A 27987-nucleotide genomic window follows, 5' to 3' on the forward strand; every position below is an offset into this window, starting at 1 on the left:
ACGCGCTACGACACATAGAATCGTATTTCTACCCCCGCCCCCCCGCCAAATGTTCTCAAAATTCTCACTCTTGCACACTTTACCTGCCTCTACTCTGATCGCTGGCAGACTAGTGTCACTAAAATCTCTGATTGCCAACAACAGCTAGAAAACTAGATATTAAAGTTTGAGGACAAACTTTATGGTGGCTTGAAAAGCCGAGTCTAAAAGTTTGAAGTTGTTTTAAAGTGTAAATAACTGAAGCAGTTTTTATGAAGTTTGAAACAGTCGGCATAGATAAGTACATATATGTTAGCATGTTTCTAGGTTGTTGCTAGGCGGTTGCTAAAGTATTCTGAGTGGTTGCTAAGCAGTTGCTAACATCAATTAGCATGATTCTAGCATTAATTAGCATGTTACTAGCATGAATTAGCATGATTCTAGCATGAATTAGCATGTTATTAGCATGATTCTAGCATGAATTAACATGTTACTGGCATGATTATAGCATGAATTAGCATGTTACTAGCATGATTCTAGCATGAATTAGCATGTTATTAGCATGATTCTAGCAGGAATTAGCATGTAACTAGCATGATTCTAGCATGAATTAGCATGTTACTACCATGTTTCTAGCATGAATTAGCATGTTGTTAGCATGATTCTAGTATGAATTAGCATGTTACTAGCATGATTCTAGCATGAATTAGCATGTTACTAGCATGTTTCTAGCATGAATTAGCATGTTGTTAACATGAATTAGCATGTTTCTAGCATGATTCTAGCATGTTACTAGCATGTTACTAGCATGTTACTAGCATGTTACTAGCATGTTTCTAATATGAATTAGCATGTTACTAGCATGATTCTAGCATGAATTAGCATGTAACTAGCATGAATTAGCATGTTACTAGCATGTTTCTAGCATGAATTAGCATGATTCTAGCATGAATTAGCATGTTACTAGCATGTTTCTAGCATGAATTAGCATGTTACTAGCATGTTTCTAGCATGAATTAGCATGTTACTAGCATGATTCTAGCATAAATTAGCATGTTACTAGCATGTTTCTAGCATGAATTAGCATGTTACTAGCATGATTCTAGCATGATTTAGCATGTTATTAGCATGATTCTAGCATGAATTAGCATGTTTCTAGCATGAATTAGCATGTTATTAGCATGATTCTAGCATGAATTAGCATGTTACTAGCATGTTTCTAGCATGAATTAGCATGTTACTAGCATGATTCTAGCATGAATTAGCATGTTACTAGCATGATTCTAGCATGAATTAGCATGTTACTAGCATGATTCTAGCATGAATTAGCATGTTACTAGCATGATTCTAGCATGAATTAGCATGTTACTAGCATGATTCTAGCATGTATTAGCATGTTACTAGCATGATTCTAGCATGAATTAGCATGTTATTAGCATGATTCTAGCATGTATTAGCATGTTACTAGCATGATTCTAGCATGAATTAGCATGTTACTAGCATGTTTCTAGCATGAATTAGCATGTTACTAGCATGATTCTAGCATGAATTAGCATGTTACTAGCATGTTTCTAGCATTATTTAGCATGTTACTAGCATGTCTCTAGCATGAATTAGCATGTTATTAGCATGATTCTAGCATGAATTAGCATGTTTCTAGCATGAATTAGCATGTTATTAGCATGATTCTAGCATGTTACTAGCATGATTCTAGCATGAATTAGCATGTTACTAGCATGTTTCTAGCATGAATAAGCATGTTACTAGCATGATTCTAGCATGAATTAGCATGTTACTAGCATGTTTCTAGCATGAATTAGCATGTTACTAGCATGATTCTAGCATGAATTAGCATGTTACTAGCATGATTCTAGCATGAATTAGCATGTTATTAGCATGATTCTAGCATGAATTAGCGTGTTACTAGCATGATTCTAGCATGAATTAGCATGTTATAAGCATGATTCTAGCATGAATTAGCATGTTACTAGCATGATTCTAGCATGAATTAGCATGTTACTAGCATGATTCTAGCATGAATTAGCATGTTATTAGCATGATTCTAGCATGAATTAGCGTGTTACTAGCATTATTCTAGCATGAATTAGCATGTTATTAGCATGAATTAGCATGTTACTAGCATGATTCTAGCATGAATTAGCATGTTACTAGCATGATTCTAGCATGGATTAGCATGTTGTTAGCATGATTCTAGCATGAATTAGCATGTTTCTAGCATGAATTAGCATGTAACTAGCATGATTCTAGCATTAATTAGCATGTAACTAGCATGTTACTAGCATGATTCTAGCATGAATCAGCTTGTTTCTAGCATGAATTAGCATGTTGTTAGCATGATTCTAGCATGAATTAGCATGTTACTAGCATGACTAGCATGTCACTATCGTGTTGCTAGCACCTTTCTAGCAAGATTAGCATGTCATTAGGATGTTAAAACTGTTAGCGTGTGTTAGAATAGCTAGTCACAGTCTCTGGGACAGTTGCTAGGGTGCTGAAATTGGTTGCTAGGGAGTGGCTAGTAAGTTTAAAGGTAATCAGTGATTGGCTGCTGGCTAGACTGAGTTGAATGAGGCCAGACTCTAGTCTGTAGGACAGTCTGATGCAGAGTTATGAGCTCACAAAGGTTGATCCAATGTTAAGTAAATGGGAGTCTTTTACAATGGAAGTCTATGGGACAGTTGCTAGGGTGCTGTAAGTGGTTGCTAGGGAGTGGCTAGTAAGTTAAAAAGTCATCAGTTATTGGCTGCTGGCTAGACTGAGTTAAATGAGTCCAGTTAGAAGTCTGTAGGACAGTCTGATGCAGAGTTATGAGCTCACAAAGTTTGACCCAATGTTAAGTCAATGGGACTTTTGGGATTTTTCTGGGTCGTTTTCCGGAAAACCCAAGGTCGGATCAGTTAGAAAAGATATAGCAACCCGAGTCAGACCAGTTCGAAGGTTTGACGAAAGTTTGAAGTATGTAGCTTGAAAGGCCTAGGAGGAGATACACTTAGAAATTAGTCTCAGAAGAATAAGAAGAAGAAGAAGAAGAAGAAGAAGAAGAAGAATAATAACTAGATATTAAAGTTTGAGGACAAACTTTATGGTGGCTTGAAAAGCCGAGTCTGAATTAGCATGTTACTAGCATGAATTAGCAAGTAACTAGCATGATTCTAACATAAATTAGCATGTAACTAGCATGATTCTAGCATGAATTAGCATGTTACTAGCATGTTTCTAGCATGAATTAGCATGTTTCTAGCATGAATTAGCATGTTACTAGCATGTTTTTAGCATGAGTTAGCATGTTACTAGCATGTTTCTAGCATGAATTGGCATGTTACTAGCATGATTATAGCATGAATTAGCATGTTACTAGCATGTTTCTAGCATGAATTAGCATGTTACTAGCCTGTTTCTAGCATGATTTAGCATGTTACTAGCATGAATTAGCATGTTTCTAGCATGAATTAGCATGTTATTAGCATGATTCTAGCATAAATTAGCATGTTACTAGCATGATTCTAGCATGTATTAGCAAGTTACTAGCATGTTACTAGCATGATTCTAGCATGAACTAGCATGTTACTAGCATGATTCTAGCATGAACTAGCATGTTATTAGCATGATTCTAGCATGAATTAGCATGTTACTAGAATGATTCTAGCATGAATTAGCATGTTATTAGCATGATTCTAGCATGGATTAGCATGTAACTAGCATGATTCTAGCATGAATTAGCATGTTACTAACATGTTTCTAGCATGAATTAGCATGTTATTAGCATGATTCTAGCATGAATTAGCATGTTACTAGCATGTTTCTAGCATGAATTAGCATGTTACTAGCATGTTTCTAGCATGAATTAGCATGTTACTAGCATGATTCTAGCATGAATTAGCATGTTACTAGCATGTTTCTAGCATTAATTAACATGTTACTAGCATGTTTCTAGCATAAATTAGCATGTTATTAGCATGTTTCTAGCATGAATTAGCATGTTACTGCCATGTTTCTAGCATGAATTAGCATGTTACTAGCATGTTTCTAGCATTAATTAGCATGTTATTAGCATGATTCTAGCATGAATTAGCATGTTACTAGCATGTTTCTAGCATGAATTAGCATGTTACTAGCATGTTTCTAGCATGAATTAGCATGTTACTAGCATGATTCTAGCATGAATTAGCATGTTACTAGCATGTTTCTAGCATTAATTAACATGTTACTAGCATGTTTCTAGCATAAATTAGCATGTTATTAGCATGTTTCTAGCATGAATTAGCATGTTACTGCCATGTTTCTAGCATGAATTAGCATGTTACTAGCATGTTTCTAGCATTAATTAGCATGTTATTAGCATGATTCTAGCATGAATTAGCATGTTACTAGCATGTTTCTAGCATGAATTAGCATGTTACTAGCATGATTCTAGCATGAATTAGCATGTTACTAGCATGTTTCTAGCATTAATTAACATGTTACTAGCATGTTTCTAGCATAAATTAGCATGTTATTAGCATGTTTCTAGCATGAATTAGCATGTTACTGCCATGTTTCTAGCATGAATTAGCATGTTACTAGCATGTTTCTAGCATTAATTAGCATGTTACTAGCATGATTCTAGCATGAATTAGCATGTTACTAGCATGTTTCTAGCATGAATTAGCATGTTACTAGCATGATTATAGCATGAATTAGCATGTTACTAGCATGTTTCTAGCATGAATTAGCATGTTACTAGCATGATTCTAGCATGAATTAGCATGTTTCTAGCATGAATTAGCATGTTACTAGCATGATTCTAGCATGTATTAGCAAGTTACTAGCATATTACTAGCATGATTCTAGCATGAACTAGCATGTTACTAGCATGTTTCTAGTATGAACTAACATGTTATTAGCATGATTCTAGCATGAATTAGCATGTTACTAGCATGATTCTAGCATGAATTAGCATGTTACTAGCATGATTCTAGCATGGATAAGCATGTAACTAGCATGATTCTAGCATGAATTAGCATGTTACTAGCATGATTCTAGCATGAATTAGCATGTTACTAGCATTAATTAGCATGTTTCTAGCATGAATTAGCATGTTATTAGCATGATTCTAGCATGAATTAGCATGTTACTAGCATGTTTCTAGCATTAATTAGCATGTTATTAGCATGATTCTAGCATGAATTAGCATGTTACTAGCATTATTCTAGCATGAATTAGCATGTTACTAGCATGTTTCTAACATGAATTAGCATGTTACTAGCATGATTCTAGCATGAATTAGCATGTTACTAGCATGTTTCTAGCATGAATTAGCATGTTACTAGCATGATTCTAGCATGAATTAGCATGTTTCTAGCATGACTTAGCATGTTACTAGCATGTTTCTAGCATGAATTAGCATGTTTCTAGCATGAATTAGCATGTTATTAGCATGATTCTAGCATGAATTAGCATGTTACTAGCATGATTCTAGCATGAATTAGCATGTTACTAGCATGATTCTAGCATGAATTAGCATGTCACTAGCATGATTCTAGCATGGATTAGCATGTTACTAGCATGATTCTAGCATGAATTAGCATGTTACTAGCATGATTATAGCATGTTACTAGCATGTTTCTAGCATGAATTAGCATGTTACTAGCATGTTTCTAGCATGAATTAGCATGTTGTTAGCATGATTCTAGCATGAATTAGCATGTTTCTAGCATGAATTAGCATGTAACTAGCATGATTCTAGCATTAATTAGCATGTAACTAGCATGTTACTAGCATGATTCTAGCATGAATCAGCTTGTTTCTAGCATGAATTAGCATGTTGTTAGCATGATTCTAGCATGAATTAGCATGTTACTAGCATGACTAGCATGTCACTATCGTTTTGCTAGCACCTTTCTAGCAAGATTAGCATGTCAGTAGGATGTTAAAACTGTTAGCGTATGTTAGAATAGCTAGTCACAGTCTCTGGGACAGTTGCTAGGGTGCTGAAATTGGTTGCTAGGGAGTGGCTAGTAAGTTTAAAGGTAATCAGTGATTGGCTGCTGGCTAGACTGAGTTGAATGAGGCCAGACTCTAGTCTGTAGGACAGTCTGATGCAGAGTTCTGAGCTCACAAAGGTTGATCCAATGTTAAGTAAATGGGAGTCTTTTACAATGGAAGTCTATGGGACAGTTGCTAGGGTGCTGTAAGTGGTTGCTAGGGAGTGGCTAGTAAGTTAAAAAGTCATCAGTTATTGGCTGCTGGCTAGACTGAGTTAAATGAGTCCAGTTAGAAGTCTGTAGGACAGTCTGATGCAGAGTTATGAGCTCACAAAGTTTGACCCAATGTTAGGTCAATGGGACTTTTGGGATTTTTCTGGGTCGTTTTTCGGAAAACCCAAGGTCGGATCAGTTAGAAAAGATATAGCAACCCGAGTCAGACCAGTTTGAAGGTTTGACGAAAGTTTGAAGTATGTAGCTTGAAAGGCCTAGGAGGAGATACACTTAGAAATTAGTCTCAGAAGAAGAAGAAGAAGAAGAAGAAGAAGAAGAATAATAATAAGTTTAAGATAGATAACAGTATGCTGGCTTTTCAAGCCACCATAATAAGTTTAAGATAGATAACAGTATGCTGGCTTTTCAAGCCACCATAATAATACATGGTCCATTTAAATTATTACATTTAAAACAGAGGAAAAGCAGATCAGATTGACTGTACCAGGTCTCACGCTCATGGTGCTAAAACAAGTGTGAGAGGTGGTTGTGTGGCACTGTGTCGCCTTTGAGTGCTCTGAGGCGGGGGAGAGACTGACGGCATCCCTGCAGCTCATTGCGAAGAGTAACGTTAGAAACGGTAAAGCACAGACACATGAGAGTCTCTAAATATCACCAGTAACACCTAAAAACATACGCTAGTTACTTTTTTGAAAATTTGGTGCAAGAGGGGGTCTGAAAAGTCGCTAAGTTAGCAACACTGGCGCTCACACCTCGTGCATGTGCGGTATAAAATTTATAAAAGAGATATATGATTAATGTAGGCATCTTGGCATTGGTCTGGGCCTCTTAGTTCCCCAGGGCCCTAAGCGGCTGCTTACCTCACTTATTGGTTAAGTCCGCTCCTGTGTGTAAGGAAACATTTTTAAGTGATTGAAAAGGTTTAATGGCCCTGAAAAAAGTTATTTATGTGTTATTTGCCGTCAAAAATGACTGCATAGGAAGTGAATAGGAAACTAGATTTAATGTAGTGGAAACCTTTGGTATTGCACCTAAACAAAATCTTATAGAAAGCATTTTTTCTCCTAAAATAACCTCATCGAAACTTGTGTTTGCATTTATTGCTGTTTAGTTTTAGAGTACTTTTTTACTTTGACTATGACTACTATATAAATACAGTTTTGTATTATAAAATCTCCTAAAATAGAAAAAAAACAATCAAATACACACATGGACAAAATTGTTGGTACCCTCCATTGAACAAAAAATGTAATTATTAATCAAAAATTAAATGAAAAACTAAAGATATTAGTTTTGAATTGAAGCATTAAAAGCATTGTGCATATGACGCATTAAAAAAGGCAAACTAATGAAACTGGCCTGGACAAAATTGAAGGGTATACCAACAATTTTGTTCACATAGCAATAATTTAGTTTATTTTATTGAAAAGAAAAAGTGGTCAAAATAAAATGTGCCAACAAAGGGCTAAAAAGAATGCAAACATTTTTAAAAGTAAGAATACATATATATTTTTTCCAACATTGATAAGCAATTTAGTATATTAAAGTGGCTTCCAATCATTAGACACTAAAGATTATTTGTGATCAAATAAATGCAGCCTTGGATAAGATAAGATTTAAAAAAACACTTATTGACCTCTAATTTGAATGAAGGAATATTCATCATGTGACTGAATATTTATTGTTAACAGTTTTTAGCCGTAGTACTAAGAGAGAATGTTGCTATTTCATACGGTATTGCACATTTATAAAAATACAAATTGTAAAAAAATAATATTTACACGTAACGTGGACTTATTATTAAAAATAAGGCAAGTATAAAAGCAATAGAACGCCATATTTTAAGCAGTAAATGGAAATATGTAACTTGTGTTTTGTCTGCACTTGCAATCTGATGCTAAAATACTATACAGAAAAAATGAACCTAACAATAGAGATACAGATAGGCGTAAAAGTTACAGTAATTCGAAAGAGTTTGATTTCATGCTGTGGACTGTAATCTCCTTGAATGTGCTCCAGATCTGATCTCTTCATCTCTGTTTGGTCCTACAGGAGGCAGACAGTGCTGAAGATGACCGGCGCTCTCAGCCCAGGAGGTATGTCCGCAGACCTGCACCTCACCTCATTTTGTTCATCAATCGATATTTATGTATGTGATATTTATAGCCACACTTCTAGACAGACATCTTTGTTTTTGAGGAGAACATTCACTTTAGTTTTACCCTCAAATCTCCTAATATGCAGTATCTCCACCAGGGGGAGCATTGTGAACAGTACATGACAAACGAGTTGACAGTTGCTTTAATTTACACACTTAGCTTGAGTTTGAGCTTTTATGCGTGTCTCAATCTCAGAATTGACAACTGTATTGCTTGATCTGGTAGTTTTGGCATTTAATTTGCAAATTAGCCTCTTTAGGAGGTACAGATCTGCACCTAGTGATGGAATTAAAAAAGTTTTAATTGAAGATGATGTCGCTTTAAAGATCTCTGAAAAAGAAAGAAACCAAATATTTAAATGAGATGTTATGTAAGTGAAACCAGGAAGATGGTGGGCTAAATGTTACCTGTTGCTACCTTGTGTACGTGCAGTCCAGTACATGACAGTGCTTGGCCTGTGAAATATTTGCATGATTATCAGTTTAATGTATCTGTGGCCAGCAATATTTGTGTGTTTTAGAGTACGTGCGTATGTATGATACGTCAGACTTGTTTATTTTGCTTCTGTTTTCATAGTTGTGGATTCCTTCAAAATGTATGCATCGTGCTTTAGGCTGAAGCAGACATCGCATGACAAACTTTACATAGGACAGCACGAAATCTAAAAGTGATTTTTCATTTATCCCCACCCTTGTGTGTTCATTTATTTAAATATGTTAGCTGTTTTATTGATGGTCATTTAGAATTTGAAATGTTTTAGTACTTCAAGGGTCTTTAAAGTCCATTAAACAAAATGCCAAAAGCAGACTCTCTGGATTTTTGGGCTTTACTGTACATTTTTTATTTCCATATTTTGTGATTATTTATGCTTGTGAGTATTATTATGAGACCTTGTTCTTTTCTCCAACAACTTTATATGTTGAAAAGTTAAAAAAAAGTTACTTTTATTGACATTTGTAATAGTTTGAAGTGATTTTGTTATTATTGTTGTTAATTACAGTACAAAAACTGGTAATAAACTGCCTATATAACCATATATTATTTTACAATATATAGTTCCAAACTACTAAAATGTCAATAAAAGTCACTTTGTTAAACTGCACAGTTGAATTTTCAACATCAAAAGTCGACAGAGCGGAGATCAATGTCCCATAAAGCAATTTATGGCTGCACAATATATCGTTTCAGCATCATAAGTAAGTAGGTAGGTAAGTAAGTAAGTAGGTAGGTAAGTGAGTGAGTAGGTAAGTAAGTAGTTGAGAGAGTAAGTAGGTAAGTAAGTGAATAGGTAAGTAGGTAAGTAAGTAGGTGAGTGAGGAAGTAGGTAAACAGGTAAGTAGGTAAGCGAGTAGGTGAGTAAGTAGGTGAGTAAGTAGTTAGGTAAATAAGTATCTAAGTAAGTAGGTGAGTGAGTAAGTAAGTAAGTAATGGGTATTTATATAGCGCATTTATCGTGTATGGCCCTACACTTAAGGCACTTCACAATCATGAAAGGGGGGTCTCCAAATTCTACTACCAGTGTGTAGCATACAGGACAACTGTGCCAGTGCGCTCACCACACACCAGTTATAGGTGGAGTGGAGAGACAGTGATACAGCCAATTCGGTGGATGGGGATGATTGGGAGGCCATGATGGGTTCCCATGTGGTCTTCCATCCAGGTGCTGATCAGGCTCATTCCTGCTTAGCTTCATTGAGTAACCAGTCTTGGGCTGTAGAGTGATATGGCTGTGGCATTGATATTGCAATGTGCACATCTGCAGTAGTCACATTGCAAGATATGCAATGTTGAGTCTGAATTATAGCTGACCAGGAGGTACAGAATTGTATTTCATTATTGTATTTATATGGAATTTATTTATTCTAGTCCAAATATCTACTTTCAAAGCGAAAACAAGATTTCACTCACCACACTGGCAGAACATTTTGCTTGGTTTACGGGAAAAACTCTTCATTTTGACTTATTTCTTCTAAAGTAGAAAACAAAACAATATTTTTAAATGATCTAAAAATGTTTCGGTATTTGGACTAGATATTAAGCAAAGCAAAGAAAAGCTATTATTTATGTGATTATTCAATTTCTGTACCTGAATACTGTTTGGCTCCCCAAAAAATGGCCAAATAGAACTTTATGAATACCCTAAATGAATTGGTGAAAAAAGCATGAATTACAAAATAGAGAATCTGTTATTTACCAGAAACAGTGTAAGGACTAGATAAATTGTTATTTTTTTTCTTCTGTAAAGATCTGATGACATTTCATTTTAAAATTGTTGTCATTTTGGGCATTTTTTCTGTGTGGAATTAGCCACTATATTTTTCAATTCTATATTAAACAGCTGGTTTTGTTTTGGCCTGCCTTTGGAATGTTAATTAACTCGACCTGTTTATTTAATTATCTCCAAGTTCAACAGAAGGTTTTGAATCAAATTGCAAGAGTACAAGCGTGTGGTGGTTTGCAGTACATAGCTGACAGCGTAGGGCTTTGGTTAGAGGGTCTGGAGTGGGTTCAGACTCGGGTCTAATTTGAATCATGAGAATCCTTTTGGACTGATAACTATTCAAGCTTCGTTATGCAACACGGTTTGGCTTCCCACCACCAGAGCTGGAATGGTCTGGGAGGGTCTATGTGACATCAGGCTTTTGTTTGTGTTGTATCCAAGACAAAAACTAGAACCCTCAGGTCAAGCTTACAAGCCACCCCAAACTTGGCACTTCTGAAAGCTGTGCCACACATGTCTTCAATTACATGGTGTATTAGGTAATCTTATGATGAGCGTGATGTCATTTCCTTGCTATATTCTCATATCTCTGAGTGTTTTCATTTGCCTTTTCCCATTGGCATCCTCATGCTACAACCTGACCCTGGATTATGTAACATTTGGCCTGAATAAAAAGCATATCTTGCTATGCATGATCCCAGTTTATGATTTAAGGGGCTGCAGAGGGGATCTTGGTTCACTTTGGTTCACGATATTAAATAAATTATTTTTAATGTTGTAGCTTGCTGCCATGTGCTTCGTTGTTCAAGAGAATGGGGTTATTTCAATCTTTGTGTTCGGGCAGAGATCTGTTATTCTCTCCAAGGCCAAATTTATTTGATAAAAATACAGTTTAAAATAGTAATTTCTGTAGGAATATCATTTAAAGTCTAATTTTATTTTGGTGAGTCAAAGCTGAATTTTTGGTGTCAGTACGAAAGTCTTCAGTGTCACGTGATCCTTCAGAAATAATACCATTTTGATCCTCAAAAACTTTTCTTCAATAATTAAAACAGAACAGCTGCTAAATGTCCTTATTAAAGGGTCATGCAGCGCAGTTTCTGTTCATATATATATAGACACAGTCAGGTCCATAAATATTGGGACATCGACAAAACATTTTTGTATTTGAAATGAAACAATGTGTGCTTCAACTGCAGACAGAATTAATTTAAGGGTATATACATCCAAATCAAGTGAACGGTGTAAGAATTACAACAGTTTGCGAATGTGCTTCCCACTTCTTAAGGGACCAAAGGTAACGGGACAGAATAATAATCGTAAATCAGACGTTCACTTTTTAAAACTTGCTTGCAAATCCTTTGCAGTCAATTACAGCCTGGAGTCTGGAACGCATAGACTTCACCAGATGCTGGGTTTCGTCCCTGGTGATGCTCTGCCAGGCCTGTACTGCAACTGTCTTCAGTTCCTGCTCCAGTTCTTGGGGCATTTTTTCTTCAGTTTTGTCTTCAGCAAGTAAAATGCGTGCTTAATCGGATTTAGTTCAGGTGATTGACTTGGCCATTGCATTACATTTCACTTCTTTCCCTTCAAAAACTCATTGGTTGCTTTTGCAGTAATCTTTGGGTCATTGTCCAGCTGCTCTGTGAAGAGGTGACCAATGAGTTCTGAAGCATTTGGTTGAATATTTTATGAGCAGATAATATTGCCCAGAACACTTCAGAATTCATCCTGCTTTATATATATATGTATATATATATATATATATATATATATATATATATATATATATATATATATAGAGAGAGAGAGAGAGAGAGAGAGAGAGAGAGAGAGAGAGAGAGAGAGAGAGATGTAAAACGATAGACAGATATGTATGTATGTGTGTATGTATGTATTATAAAAATTATATATATCATTTTTGAGGTTAGTTTTCAAACTTTTTTTCACCAAAAATGTTAAATAATAGAATTTTTTTCTCCTCATTTTCTTACAAAATGAAAAACACCCATTTTCCAGAACTGCTATCTCGAGGACAACTTATTTAGCAGTGCTGTATCTTTGAGTAAAAGATATTTTGAAAAGCTGTCAGCATGATGAGATTGAATCAAGAAACAGTTTATTATTGTGAAATATGAATCTTTCAGTGATGTAACAATCAAATAAAACCTGGACATTTTAAAATGGTATCAAGGAATAATTCATGTTTTAAACAGTTCTCCATTTCATGACTCTTTTGAATGAAGTATTCATTTTATTTTTAACATAAACTTAGGAGCAGTAGTTTACCTCGCTAGTACTTTTATCTACCACCTGTTCGAAATTGACATATGTAAATGGGCATCACATTTTGAGACATTAAAATAAAATGACTCACAATGACTTGTAAACGACAAAATGTGGTATCTTAGAGACATTTTAAAATGGACTTGTAAAACCCAATGTGGTCAGAGACGGATGCTGTTATTGAATAAATACATAGTTTAAACATTATGCATTCAAATATATAAAAGTCTAAATTGTCTCATCTTAAGAGATCTTCAGGTTCTGTATGTCTGAGTTGTGGTATGTATTAGCAGAACCATCATCATCAGCGTTTGCATTTATAGTTTTTTTTAATGGAACTAATAAGTCATAGCAGGCCTGCAGTGCATTTATTGTGTTTTTTTATGGGACTATTTGGTCTTAGCTTGCCTGCAATACATTTGCTTTGTGCGCTGGCCTCATTCCAGCAGCTCAAATTAGAGTCTTGGGGCTGGTGAAGGGGGTGGTTAAGAGAGAAAGCAGGAAATTCAGGCACCAGGAAGCAGAATAGAAAAATAGATCCCGCATATAATAGCAATTTCAGAGAAAATAAGGTGATGTGCAGTGCATAGTCACAGCAGGGTGGCTGAACAGGTTCTTCTGGACCACTTTCAATTTTTATATATATGTGTGTGCGTGTGTGTATATGTGTGTGTATGAATTATGATAGCCAACCGTTTTACACAGGGCTTGGCAAAGCAAGTATATTCATGTCTGAGTTTCACTCATTTCACCTGCTTGTTTTACCAGGTCAGGAATAAATGTGTCAACCCTGATATACCATTTACAGTTTTGTACTGCACATCTGCTGCTTAATGTTATGCACACTGGTGCTTTCAGTGTAGAAAAGACTCTTGTAACTTGCGTCCGATGTGACCTGTAGATATTATCTGTGTGAAAAGAACCAAAACATTAAGAATTCAACTGACGTTTAGTCACAGGTCGGCTTATGTCATATTTGTCTGTCTGTCTGTCTGTCTGTCTGTCTGTCTGTCTGTCTGTCTGTCTGTCTATCTATCTATCTATCTATCTATCTACCTTTCTACCTATCTACCTATCTACCTATCTACCTATCTATCTATCTATCTATCTGCTGTATAATGTGCTAATTCAGTCATGTTCACTGTGTTAATTTTCCAGCAACAACAATTGTGTTGCTAAATAGATTTACCATTACCGTAATAGACTCATAAAATCACTCAACCTTCTATATAAGATGTTGGTCTCAGACCGCCCACTGGATTTCCCATATGGCTGACCACTTTTTATAAGGTTGAGTAAGTAATTGTTATCAGACACATTCCCAGCTTCAAGTATATGAAACAGCTGGCTTGTAAGAACACTGCGGTCATGAAACGGGGGGTAATCAAGGGAGCGTCCATAATCTTGGAAGCACTAGTGACCTTTTCCGAGACATTGCATGCAAGACAGCAGCCATTGCACAACGGGGACTCTTAATTTTGTAAACACATCATGACAACAGCAACAACCAGCCAAGAGAGTCAAATGGGAAAACTCTGATATAAACACAAAGTAGCTTAAACAGGTCTTGAGTATGCTGACAGGCTGGGGGTGATTTGATCAGGCTACAGATGTTATGTGCTGTCAGGCAAACAAACGCACTGGAATGCAGTTTGTGATGTATTGTAACGTACGGAGAAAGGTGTGTTTATACCTTGTTGTGATGTCATTAGGTTTAAGCATGGAGAAGCTAAACGTCATGCGTCATGTGTGGCGTATATGTCTTTGATTTAGATTTAAGTGTTTACATAAAATGCAGTTGGACATGTTGAATAGTGAGTTCTAAACATGCAGTCTTAATGAGTTTTAGTGAACAATTGTATCTCAATATTCATTTTTAGAAGTTTTGTTGATTCAAAATAGTTGTTTTCATTGACTGATGTTTAGCTATCAAACCCAATGTGTTTGGTATCACATTGTGGCAAAATATGTTTCCTTTTTCAAGCCATCATAGTCTTGATGAAATGTATTCATACGTTTATCATTTATTGACACATCTGCAATGGATTTGGTGTGGTGTGTGTGGTTAGTTTACTTTGATTATATGTCTCCAAAGATTACGAAAAATACTACTATAACAGCATGACTAAGTTGTTGTGCGTAAGAACTCACCCGGATATTTAGATGAGAGATTTACAATGTTTGTCCTGTTGGGCCTTTTAAATAAGACAGATTTTACCAAAGGTCTGTCTGGGTCAGGTAATCGCCTTTGACAAAGACATGCATAGAAAAAACAGATCAAATATTGTGACAAATTCATTAAAGGAAAGCGCACAATTTTAAGTGTTTATCTTTTTTTTTAAATAAATGTGATTGATGTATTTTAAGTATAGTTGCTTTTCCTTCCTGCCTGTAAATAGCAATGGCAGGCCAAGTCATTGCCTTGATTTACATAACAGCTATGTGTTTGTGTCTTATTTTGCAAATGTTTGTGGTTGCCTAACAAACTATGCCGTGACTTCAGAATCAAACCTAAAGTATTTGTTGACGTTTGAGTCTACGTCCTTATAATACAGTTTTTGCTTCAAAGCCTGCTATTCGTGTGTCTTTCTCAGTTTGCATGACAACAGAGGCATTGTTTAGTTGTGTGTGTTGACTTGTATAACAGGCCATGGCCTAAATAACCTGGACTGAGCATTTTCACCTGTGTGAAGCCATGTTGTCTATCTCCTCTCTGAGAAATCTGTCATTCAGACCTCAATTGGCCCAGGCCTTTGATTACAACAATTCTCAAGAGGATCTTAAAAAAGCACAAGGGTGAATCTCACAAACTGGTCAAGTTTGAACGCTGAAAGTTTCTGGTGTTTTTTTAAATGGTAAAATCAAATGAAAAGGCAGTTTTTTCTGTTTTCATGGGAAGGGAAATGCGCATTCCTGTAATAAAAATGATTTATTTAAATATAAATTGTCATTTAAAAAATTAACTTATTTTTCTGCTCATAGAAAGTTGTTAATAAACAGTTTTCCAGATATTTTATTTACCCATTCAGGTTGCACTACAAGACCTTGATCTTTACTCTGTTAAAATTTGACTTTTGACATTTTTATTTGCGTGAATCAGTAGATTAATAGCTAATAATATATAGTTGAAATTAGTTAATTAGTTATTATTAAATCCCCTTTGAATTTTTTTTATATTTCCCAAATGATGTTTAACAGAGCAAGGAAATTTTCAAAGTATGTCTGATAATATTTTTTCTTCTGGAGAAAGTCTTATTTGTTTTATTTTGGCTAGAATAAAAGCAGTTTTATTTTTTTTTTAAAACCATTTAAGGTCAATATTATTAGCCCTTTAAGCTATATATTTTTTCCGATAGTTTACAGAACAAACCATCATTATACAATAACTTGCCTAACCCTAACCTGCCTAGTTAACCTAATTAACCTAGTTAAGCCTTTAAATGTCACTTTAAGCTGTATAGAAGTGTCTTGAAAAATATCTAGTAAAATATTATTTACTGTTGTCATAGCAAAGATAAAATAAATCAGCTATTAGAAATGAGTTATTAAAACTATTATGTTTAGAAATGTGTTGAACACAATCTTCTCCCAGTTAAATCCCTCAGTTTAATAACTCTGACTTCAACTGTATGTATCCCACAAATATTCCTGAAAGTTGTACAAAATACAGTGAAGATGTGGGTACCATTTGTCATTTTGTATGGGAGTGCAATAAGATCCAAACATTTTGGAAATTGATCCTTATGATTTGTAATTTAAATGAAGAACATACACTGTTAAAGGACAATTACAAGATTTTTATAAAATATGGACCCTCTTTTAACACTTAACCAGGTGGACCATGCAACATTTTGTGTTGTTTGAGCTTTCAAACCCTTCTTGGTGTGTTATTGTATTGTTCAGATGTCTTACATTTCAGCAACAATTAACAAATTTGTTTAACCAGCACACACTGGAAAGCTGTCCAGTACAAAAATGTATTGAACATCATTATTATTTAATTATTTATTTTAGTTTTGTACTCATTATTTGAGTTTATGTAATTTATTTACATATTTATTTTCACCTTTTTAATCATTTGTCTCTTTATTTATTTATTTTTTATGTATTTTGTTCTGTAGTTCAAACAAATCCCAATTAATATAAATTGGTAAACATATATATGTATCTTGTTACCCTGTCTAATACCATAATTTACATGACTAAACCAGACAATGTATCGTTTCAAAAAACTACTAAAGAAGGTTAATAAAAGCCTCCTTCAACAAAAGTTGCCAAAGATCTCGATCGATGCCCTGTAATACAATGCAAAACATAAATAAACTGAAAACACCCATGAATGAATAAATACAAGAAATTAATTAAAGTTATGTAGTTAGATTAGATTAGATTAGATTCAACTTTAGTTAATGAGTATTTTTAGCCTACATCATTATTTATTACATTTTGTTACATTTGTTTGTTTTCCGCTACTCTTTTTAATTTATTTTTAATAATGTAGTAGGACAAAATAAAGACACACTAATTTACCAATATACTTTTAACTCATTTGTTATTTGTAGTTTGCTGTTAAGTGTCCTCTACATGTTTTGTAAGGTTTGCCTATGAACACACTCCCAGCTTCTCGGCCCTCTAAAAACACTTGCTAAATTTATTTATTTTCCCCTGTTCCAGTGTTCTTTTTAAACCTTAGCTATTCATAGGAGCCACTTGACTGGCCATGGAAAACAACTGTCTGCACTGAAGGATGCACTGAAGTGCACTCCAGACTCGTGATTTCGCAGCTGAGCTCGGATTGCCCGCGCTGTGTCGTGTCGTTGCTTGGGTATCTAAAATGTGGGCCGTCTGTGGAGCCCTACATTGGACCCATACCGAAGCACATGTCAGCAGCTCCTCCTTCCCGCTGTTCAAGCATTAGTGCGCCGCACCGCAGTTCCTCCATACAGACAGTGTGTGTGTGTGTGTGTGAGTGGAGCTCGCCGGCTCATGCCAAAGCAAAGCTGCATGTACGTTTTGTTTTTGTAAGTTCTCGTGTGGTTTTTTATTCGTTTCGTGGTTCTAGAAGAAACGGTTAACTATCCAAGGACTGATTTGTTTTTGTTTTACTAACCAATGCGCTATTTTGAGGCCACGTTGGTTTCCTTTTAAGGCCTTATGTACGGGTCATTTTAAAACCGTTTACCCGCCTGGACAAAGCATTTATCACACGATTAATTTAATTTGGGTCGCCTTTTATAATTCGAGGGAGTATTATGGCTGTTGAGTGGTCTGTCTGAGGATATCCGTTTCTCCGTCATGACGCTGGAGACTGTACCGATCACGGAGAGCTCCGCTGCCCAGGGTTTCTGCTCCTGCTGCGGGGCAAAAATCATGCCGTACTTCACCGACAACGCGGTCGCTTCTCAAAACCAGATCAACCAGCTGTAAGTAAATGTACACTGTTTTGCATCACCAATATATATAGTAGTCTTACATTGTACTGTGTAAAGTCTTAACACTACACACTTTAAGTGCTGTTTGTTTTAATACACTCGAGCTGGCAGTCGAGACTGGAACTTTCACACGGATGCAATTATTGACGGTAAATGCGAAACTGCGAAATACTTCTCATCATGACATAAAATAAGCAGAAGTGGATGGTTCTTAAATCTTGATGACGTAACAGTGTGTTGTGAAAGATGACAGGAGAGATGTGATTCACAAACCTGTCTCGACGAGGTTAATTGATGAGGCGTACTATAACTGTGCCACATTTTTGAGCATAACTACACCATATAAAGTCAGGAGTATATTGTGTTGGTATTTGTCTAGTAGCTTTTTTATGGAGCTAACATATGGAGACAGTGTAATGGCATGTTTAGGTTGTAGTAGGTGGTGTAATGAGTGATTTGTGTTTGTACTGTGTGTAGAATGTCTACATTACCATTTAAAAGTATGGGGGTCGTAAAGGTTTTAATCAAGGAATATTAATGGGGGAATTAAGGAATATAAATCCTTTGTCACTTTCAATGAAGTTAAGGCATCCTTAGGCATGGGATGGTAACTGTTTTCAAGGTATAGCGCTATTCGGAAAATCCAAGGTTTTAAAACAGCCAAAATTTTCTACTATACCCTTCCTAAGGTATGTGTAAGATTTTTTTTTTATTCACTTTTTTTAAAACGTTTTTTTTTTTCAGCAGAAAAGATATCCAAAGATGCCGCTTTAAATTGTAAAAAAGCAGAAGATAATGACTCATTTGAATTATTTAGTCTGACATATTTACTGTTCCAAATTATTTTAAATGTTTCTCAAAATAAAATATTTTGTTTTCAAAGTGGAAAAAGTTTTTTTTATTTTTACCCAGACATTTAAAAAGAACAAATTTTAGAGCAGTAATTAGACCTGTCTCAATAATCAAAATATGGATTTATCGCACAACACATGGACATGACCTCAATCAATTTTGGTAATGCAAAATATATGACCCATACATAAACCAATTCTAGCAACATTTTAGCTGATTGTGTAACATCTCGATCTCTATTGGTGGTAGTATGGATAAAAACACTATAGTATTTACTATAAATTTCTATTGTATATTATGTGTGTGTTCTGTTGTCTTCTGACCACTGAAAATAGATCTGGTGCCAGATATTGCAGTTTTTGTTACTCTTTACCTTGCACTATTTTTGGTTAACATTTATAATCATTTATTTAGGATATGCGTTTTCACATTCTGATTCCAATGCCTAATTATTAAACTGATAAAATGACTGTAATTAAATGAAATATTCTTAAGAATAAAATTTGATGTGTACTTTTGGATGAGTGTACATGCATTGTGATGATAATATATTGTTATTCTGGCATTATATAATTAGTTATATAATAAGTTGTCTTAAAATGACAACAATATCGATTATGGCAATATATTTTGCAATATATTGTACAACAAAAATAGAAATTGTGACAAGCCGAGCAGTAATCACAATACCAAGATATTTTTATCCAAGGTTATCATAACCGTCAGAAACTTTTGCTGGCCTATGTCTATGTGAAACTATAATTATAAAAACAAAGCCTCATTGAACCCAAACCTTTGAACTCTAATGCACTCTTAAAAAAGTTTCTTCATTGGCGTTGATGGTTTCAGGGGGAACATTCAATACTTAAATTCCCTGAAAGTAGAAAAAGTCTTTAAGGCCTTAAAGTTACATTTAAATGTTGGGTGCAATGCAATAAATGTTTTCTTTTGGATTTCTTTTCTGATACTGTTTTTAAACCATTATTAGGGTTAAGATAACTTTACTGGAGAAGCAAAGTTAAGATACAAAGTTTAGTTTTAAATGTAAACTGACTTCATATTGATTTTTTTTTTTTTTGTCTCCAGAAAACAAGACTTAATTTTAAACCTGCAGAAGCCCTGTTAATATACTTTTATCCAGATAAACTAAACTTTTTTCATAGGTACAATTGTTATTGGCTCTTTTTAAAAAGTCAATTAAAACTTGCATTTAGGTCAAGATAAATAGCAGAATAAGAGTGACTTGTCCTAGTGAAAATGCATCGAATTGTTCAGACTATAAAGAAGTTCAGAAACATGAAAACTGTTTCGTATCGATGAGCTGCTTTAAGTTCAGCAAAATGTCATGAGCATTCGTATCATAAAAGGTCTGTTTTGTTAAATTTGCATATTGCATGAGTATGTATGTATGGTTTGGATTTAGCAAGATGCCAGCATTAATTATGAAAACCTGATGGTAATCTAGTAACAATACAGACTTGCGTCAAGCACTAAATTTTTGCATATGTTGTTTTGTTTTTCTCTGTTTTTTTACACAGGGTAACATGCTTTTCAACCACAGATTTTGCATGTATCCAAGACCCTAGACAGCCTGAAACCGCAGATTGAACATTGTGTACCAAATCCAATTGCTGTACACCCCAACAGACTGTGAAATCCTTAGAGTCAGGCTTAAATTCCTGTCGATTGGTTTCTTTTATGTTTCAGTGCGTAGAACAGAGATGTTCGGCTGTTTTCAAACTGACTAAGCAGCAGTCACCTGACGTTCGTCAATAGTGTTACTGCATCATCCGTTTTCCTCCTTATGCAGTGGAATCAGTACTGGTGTTTATTATACTGTTAATTGGAAATCGCAATCACTGCGGTTCTGTTTTATCTTGCAAAGCCAGATGTGTGGATTTTGATTCACAGTGAACCTTAATCCTTAGACTTAATTCACTATAGTCTGTTTGATCGGACAGACGACACCTAATGGGAATCCCCATGCTAATGTTTAAGCTTATAAAAACCTTCATTGTTCCTCACAGACTGCCAAGGCGAAGTTAAGATTAGGCCTGTGCTATTTTTCCAGCAAGCCTTAATGATTAACCTGGGAAATTACAGGTGTTATATACTGGAAGGAAGTGAAGTGGTCTGTTGAAACTTGCGGTGAGAAACAATTACTGTACTTGTCTATTCTTCAAACACAGATTGACGTAGGGAAGCACATGAGTTGTTCAACTTCCAAGTCAAATATGATAGGCTTTCAAATTGTTGTCATAGGGTAGTCATAGTTGTTCTGTTGAAATATAGAGCATAATAGGTTTAGTAAAATCGCTTCCTCTTAAAGAGCCCTGAGCGGGTGTTGCAAGATCAAAACCCAGCTGGCATGATGCTAAAGATGTTCCAATGTATTTTAAAGCAATAAAAAGCCCTATATCAATCAAAACGATTATCAGTGGCAGAACAGTAGTAGTTAGCAGTGTTTATGGCTGCAATTTGCATATGAGATATATGGATCCTTATTGTAAACATGATTGAGGGAACCCAGTGTCATTTTTGTGTTATTTATATAATATTGTATTTAATAATATTTTTATTTATTTGTTTTTTAGATTTTGCTACTTTAATTAGTTTTTAAATAACTTTCATTTTTACTTATTTGTGTATATTAGTTTTAAGTTGATTATGGTGGCTTGGCATCGAGCTGAAGTAAATGGAAATTTTGATGTTATTTAATTGATATATTTCTATATGAAATTAAATAACAGGGTTGTTGGACCATGCAAAATAATTAAGGCTCAATGGCTGTTTCTCAATATGCACTCTTCAGCATTCTTACATCCTTGTGTTCTTGTGTAACATCATCAACCACCAAAGTTTAGTTCCAAAGAATGGAGGACGTATGAATTCCCGGATGTGTTCTTGATATTGAGTAAGCACCGATGCAGACTTGAGCGCAAAACTCACTTGAGAAGTGCCAGAAGTCATTGCGGCTGAATGAAGGAGGTTGGAAGCATTTCATTTTATACTGGTTTATAATTAAAGTTCAGAGATGCAACTTATTTATCTCAGGAGTCCTAAACGAGACGGTAAAAGTAGACATTAACATGAAAATAAGGGCATACACGCATTAAGGTTGTTAAGTGGTTGCTAAAATTCACATAAAAATCTGTCTATTTGTATTGTGCGAAGTTTTTTTTGTAAAGTTTTTGTTCATGTTATATATATTAAAAAGGGGAAAAACACTAGATCGCTGTGTGTATGCTGTAATGTTTAAATAATCTTTCCATTAAAAATGCGTGAAGGTCATGTGACTATCTGCAACATCTCATTTCTCAGAGGACGTGTTCTGTGCTCTCGCGATCTCTCAAGTTTGTTCAAGGTAAACTGGTAAGAACGGTCTTCACGAGAACGCAAGTTCATTCTCAGTGTTCTTGGAATTGAGAAACAGCCAAAATGTAATTTGACCTTTGTTTGAGGGGTGCAGAAAAAGCTTTCTCACTGGCAATCAACTCCTTCCATATTTCTAAATCTACTTTTGTACTCCATTTTTTAAATAAATGGCCTAAAATTCATTATCATAACAATCTATTGCCATCACTCACTCACTGTTTTAAATATTATTTGAGGTTTTTGGGATTATCTTTTAATGTAGTTCAAAGAGAAGCTTCTTTGGCTTCATTCAAGGATATTTCTCTGGACTGACCCTTGTCTCTTCCTCCGTATAGTCGGCAACTTGAGTTGGTCTCTAAATTGGACCAATCCTAAAGCAGGACAATGTACCAGAATAGTGCCTTGCTATCACATCTGATTTTTAAAATCTAGGCCTGTAGTTTCAAAGTTTTGCTTTGGCGTTTGATCGGATTGTCCTCATTCTGGTTTTCTAAACCTCCATGGATCTCACTTTTTGTCTATTTATAACTGCATGTCTCTGTATTAGTGGCCAGAGGCCTAATTTATATCTCGAAAGGTGACAGAATGCCATCTCCTACTCTCTCTCTGAATCTCTATCAGGCCTGAACTCAAAAGGCCTTCAGCCCGGGCCTATATTTATCCTTTCCCTAGTGGGAGAGTGACTAATATGGCCAGGGACAGGTGGGGGTCAGGCATCTTTCAGCTAGTTGCACTGCTCTCAACTGGCCCTTACATAGTGATGATTGTGTCTGTGCCCTAACAAGTACTGTCCAGTGCTTCATGCCAAAAGATGACACTCCCAGTCTTTTATTTCTCTCTCTCTTTTGCCGTGTAGATGAGCACAGGCAGGTTGTCTATTTCCTCAGTCTGAGCCGTCTGGATTTTCTTCTTTTTTCTGCTGTGTGTTGGAGTAGATGCGTATGCCCTTACATGTCTGCCTCGGTTGCAATTTCCACCCACTAGCATTTCACCAATGGCCCTGGTGCCCTTAACGCTCCCTGAACACGGATACTGCGCTACTTATGCTGCAAAAACCAGTCTGGCACAGCGTCTCGGGTCATATTCTTGACACATCACTGAAATGGTGTTGGCATCCGTGGTGCCAAATGCTTTAGGAATTTAGTAGACTACGAGACTGCAATTTATACAGTCTTGATGGTTAATATGAAGTACGTTAATTAGAGACTGTTATACATGTCATTTTGCTAATTTTGATTTATTTAGCATGTCAGTTTTAAGATTGCACACTTATTACGATACCAGTTTCAGTATTTTACTTATTAAAATTAATTTGGTGACTTGTGTAAACTTTAAAATCAAGAAGTAATTGTTGGAAAGTCAATAATCCTTATCACGCCATTAAGGTCTTTACAGTCAAGCAGTTTGCATGTTTTTTGCAGGCTTGTTGAAACTTTTTTGCAAAGTTTTGTCCCAAGCACTTCTCCAGCTGTCATGTTTGGATACATGAGATGATATACAGTAGTTACCAACACTGTAAAAGTCCATCAGCATTCATTCACTTTGCCGTTTATTTTTAGTTGTGTAAAATTAGCCACTACCCTGTATCAGCCTGCAGCTCATAACCCCTCTTGTGCTGATAGATGATGCTTCGAGCACCAACGTGCAGAGCATGAAAAAAGATTTTGCTTTAAAGTAATTTTCTGGTCCTGTTTTCTGTAGCTTTAAAAGATTCTTATAAAAGTATTCCAGAAAGCATCTCTTATGAATGTTAGTGGCAGGGTGCAACATTAACTTGTTTTAATTACTTTATGTATTTTATTTTTTGCAGTTGTCCCTAATTTCTGTCAGGCCTTAAAGTATTTAGCATTTTTATAACATTTTTACTGATTCTACTTTTTAAAAGATTAAAACACACACACATTTATTTAAAATTTTTGCAGATGACATTTTTGGGCATATTCAGTGAATTGAAATCCACTTACAATTTTTTTGCCCTCATAATTCACTGATTCGTTTTGTACAGTAAATATGCTCACATAATACAAGTCAGAGATTTTTGAATAAAGGGTGCATTACTTGATTTTAAAATAAAGGAAATACACACTATCTACTATCTATGATTATTCAACGTTGAACAACTGAAATTTAAACACACATTTCCTAAAACTAACAGTCACTTTTTTATCTCAGAAAGTAAAAATATATACCCTGCGCTTTTGGAAACATAATTATTTTCAATGTGTTTAAAAGTAGAAAATAAGCAGTATCTCTTCTAAATAAAAGAACTCTTGTATATCCTGTAAATAATATTTTAAACAGTGCATTTCTTGAGTCTTCTGTAAATAAATATTTTAATGTGAATAATAATTTTATTGAAATGGAAAATGTGCCCTCTCAAGTCATTTCTGGCACAGCTTCCAATCATTGTCAATGTAGTGCAAAAGTGTGATGTGTAGTTACATTTTTTGAGAGGTTCGCGGGTATACAACCACAAGCAAGCTGCGCCGGACCTTACCCGTGTGTTTGACACAGAAGTATAAATCAGCCTTAACAGAGCAGGGTCATGTGACTCCACACGCGGTAGGGACAGTAATTTACCTGGAAAGATTAGATCGATTAAAGGTTCTGAATGTTGATTTGGATTACTTTTCGATTAATTGCCCAGCCCTACATATTTGTAATTATTCTGTAAAAAATATTATTGTTACTTTAAAAAGGGCATATCAATTGACACGTCTACTGGACATACTACATCAATACGTTTTTCACAATTTGTTCAATTATCCTAAACCTTTATTTTGATAGCTGGTGTTTTTTTTTGCGCACATTTTGACTAAATATTTCTCATTTTAGTGGCTTAATATAAAAAATATTGGCATGGCATTTGGAAGAAAGCACTGCTATATAAACATCTAGAAGTTCAGCTGTTAGTCTGTGCTCTGTTGTTTTTAGAATTTTTGTATTAAGTTTAAAGATACTGTTTTGATAGCAAAAAACATTTAGCTAATGTTCGATTTGGACAGTTGGCCTCTTAAAGAGAAACTGTGATATAGACACGAGACAAAAACAGACTAGAGAGGGAGGAAACAGCTGGGTCAGGGGTGACTGGGATGTGGGAAATGAGCTCAACTGGGCCTAATGTTTTTTTTTTCTTTGTGTTTTTATTCGGGGCGTGACTGCCCTTGAGCTTCTCGTGTTCCCTCAATTCTGCAGTTCTTCCTCCCCCAAACCCCTGAGACGGAGGACTGGCATTTCTGTAGATTCCTCAGAAGTTACTCCAGATTCAGGGGTGGAAAGTCCAAAGCCTGTTGCGTGTTATCCAGGAGCAGCGGTTGATGAGTGAGCCCTTTGGTCACTGCAAGTGTGGAGATGAAGGGCTGCTTCATAATGACAGCTGTTATGGGTCAGACGGGTCTCAGCGCTGTAACTGAACCTTTGCCGGGTAGAGGCCATGACCATGCTGATAAACAACAGCGTTTCCATAGTGATTTCTGGAAACAATCTCACTCACATGCACACAGCATGAGCCTATGAGTTTACAGTATACAACATACTTTGTGTAAACTCTAGAACTAAATTCTCTGACCACAAACTTTTCCTTTGTGTAATTAACATTTTTTTTGTGTGTGTATTACCTCTTGTTAAATCGCTGAATTCCTCCTCAGTTGGAAGTCGTTTTGGACAAAAGTGTACCGACAAAAGTGAACTGACTAAATGACATGACTAAATGTAGCTAGTTTTCAGCAACTCTCACATGGTCGCTCACTGAAGCTAAGCAGGTCTGTTCCCGGTTAGTACTTGGATAGGAGACCACATGGTAAAGCTAGGTTGCTGCCGGAAATGATGTTAGTGAGGCAAGCAGGGGGCACTCAACCTGCGGTCTGTGTCCGAACACCCCAGTGTAGTGAAGGGAACTCTATACTGCTCATTGAGCGCCGTCTTTCGGTCCTGACTCTCTGTGGTTGTTAAATTCCAGGATGTCCTTCGAAAAAAGAGTAGGGGTTTAACCCCGGCATCCTGGCCAAATTTGCCCACTGGTCTCTGTCCATCGTGGCCTCCTAACCATCCCCATATGATAATTGGCTTCATCACTCTGTCTCCTCTCCACCAATCAGCTGGTGTGTGGTGTGCGGTCTGGCAAACCACACATAATTATTATCATTATTATTATTAAATGTAAACCGCAACCCCCAAAAATTAATAATGCTAATCAAAAGGTTAATAAGTGGCTCTCTATTGAACAAAATAGTTTAGTTTTATTTTATTTTATTTAACATTTTTGCATTTATGTGTAAAAAGCTCCGTTACGGATGTGAACGATGTGAAAATGTCACTTGTGTGACTTTAGTAAATCAAATAAAATAACTTGAAATCATTGAAAGACATTTGAGTAATTTTACAGTTCTGTAAAATACAAGCCTAAACAAACAACTTAAAAAGGGTTTCAGTATTTTAATGGCAAGGTTGACATTTGCATGGACTTGTTTATTTTTTAGTACATCTCTAACATGTCTCTTTTCTGTGGCTGTTTTTGTTATCAGTATCAGCGAGAACTTCCTAACTGTGAAAGGTGCCGCCCTCTTCCTCCCGCGGGGAAATGGCTCCTCCCCTTCTTCAGCGCCCCGCATCACACAGCGGCGCAACAAACACACAGGTATGAAAGCACACACAGTTCTCTTGATGCAGTTGTGTTGTGTGAATTTATTTTTATTTTTTTCCCCCCTCTGCGTATCAGACACTGCTCAACACGCATTATTGAATATGTCTCTGTTGTGTTTAGTTTCACAATTGAACTGTTCCATATGGCAATGCATAAGTCTGCCATTGAAATCAAGGCCGTTTTTGTCACTCATGAATATTTGTGTACATCCATATGCATGTATGGTAATAGACTTACCATGGTGCATGCTGATAAACAGCATTGATTTCATTACAAGACCCGGCCGGTAGCTTACAGGAATGCATTATGAAGAGGTCCTAGAGACTGCCAGTCATTATATAATGCAGCATGCACATGCAGTAATACATGCTTTTAATGCCTTCAATCTTTAATCACATTTTAAGAGCAGAAGTCACTGTGATATCAGAATGATGTAATATTGCATTGTTCATTGTAGAGTTATCTGTGCAAATCATTGTATAACTGATGTGTCCTCATAATATTTACGAACAGAAAGTTCCCTTTCCGCTAGCTTCCCTTTCACTTACATGCGATTATAATTGACAACAGCAGTCCATTGAGTACTTTAACAAAACTAAATCTCTTTTTTTTTTTTTTTTCTCCAGAAGCCATTACAGTCAGACATAAGAGATCACAATTAATTAAGTTAGATTATAATTAATTATTCAGCGCCATTCAATTGCTTGGTTTCTTGAGCAGTGTGGTTCATAAATCTGTCTCCTTGCAGCAGGTCTGTTTGTGTGTGCTATGGAGTAGCGCTGTCCGATTATGGGCAAAAGATCACGATTTTCTTGAACAATAT

At 35.7% G+C, this 27987-nt stretch overlaps 1 protein-coding gene across 2 annotated transcripts in view; it reads left to right on the forward strand.

Moving 5' to 3' along the window:
- The window catches only part of ssh2a (slingshot protein phosphatase 2a), a 43666-nt gene that overhangs the window by 5360 nt on the left and 10319 nt on the right, over positions 1 to 27987 (forward strand). The window contains exons 2-3 of one of the 2 annotated variants that reach the window (XM_056473331.1): positions 8250 to 8293; positions 27046 to 27158. In XM_056473331.1, the coding sequence (XP_056329306.1) occupies positions 8250 to 8293; positions 27046 to 27158 (157 nt within the window). Of the gene's footprint in view, positions 1 to 8249; positions 8294 to 17804; positions 18287 to 27045; positions 27159 to 27987 lie in introns of those variants that run through there. The other variant, XM_056473330.1, reaches the window with a different exon arrangement.

The sequence above is a fragment of the Danio aesculapii genome, chromosome 15 (assembly GCF_903798145.1).
Source record: "Danio aesculapii chromosome 15, fDanAes4.1, whole genome shotgun sequence".
Classification (NCBI taxonomy): domain Eukaryota; kingdom Metazoa; phylum Chordata; class Actinopteri; order Cypriniformes; family Danionidae; genus Danio; species Danio aesculapii.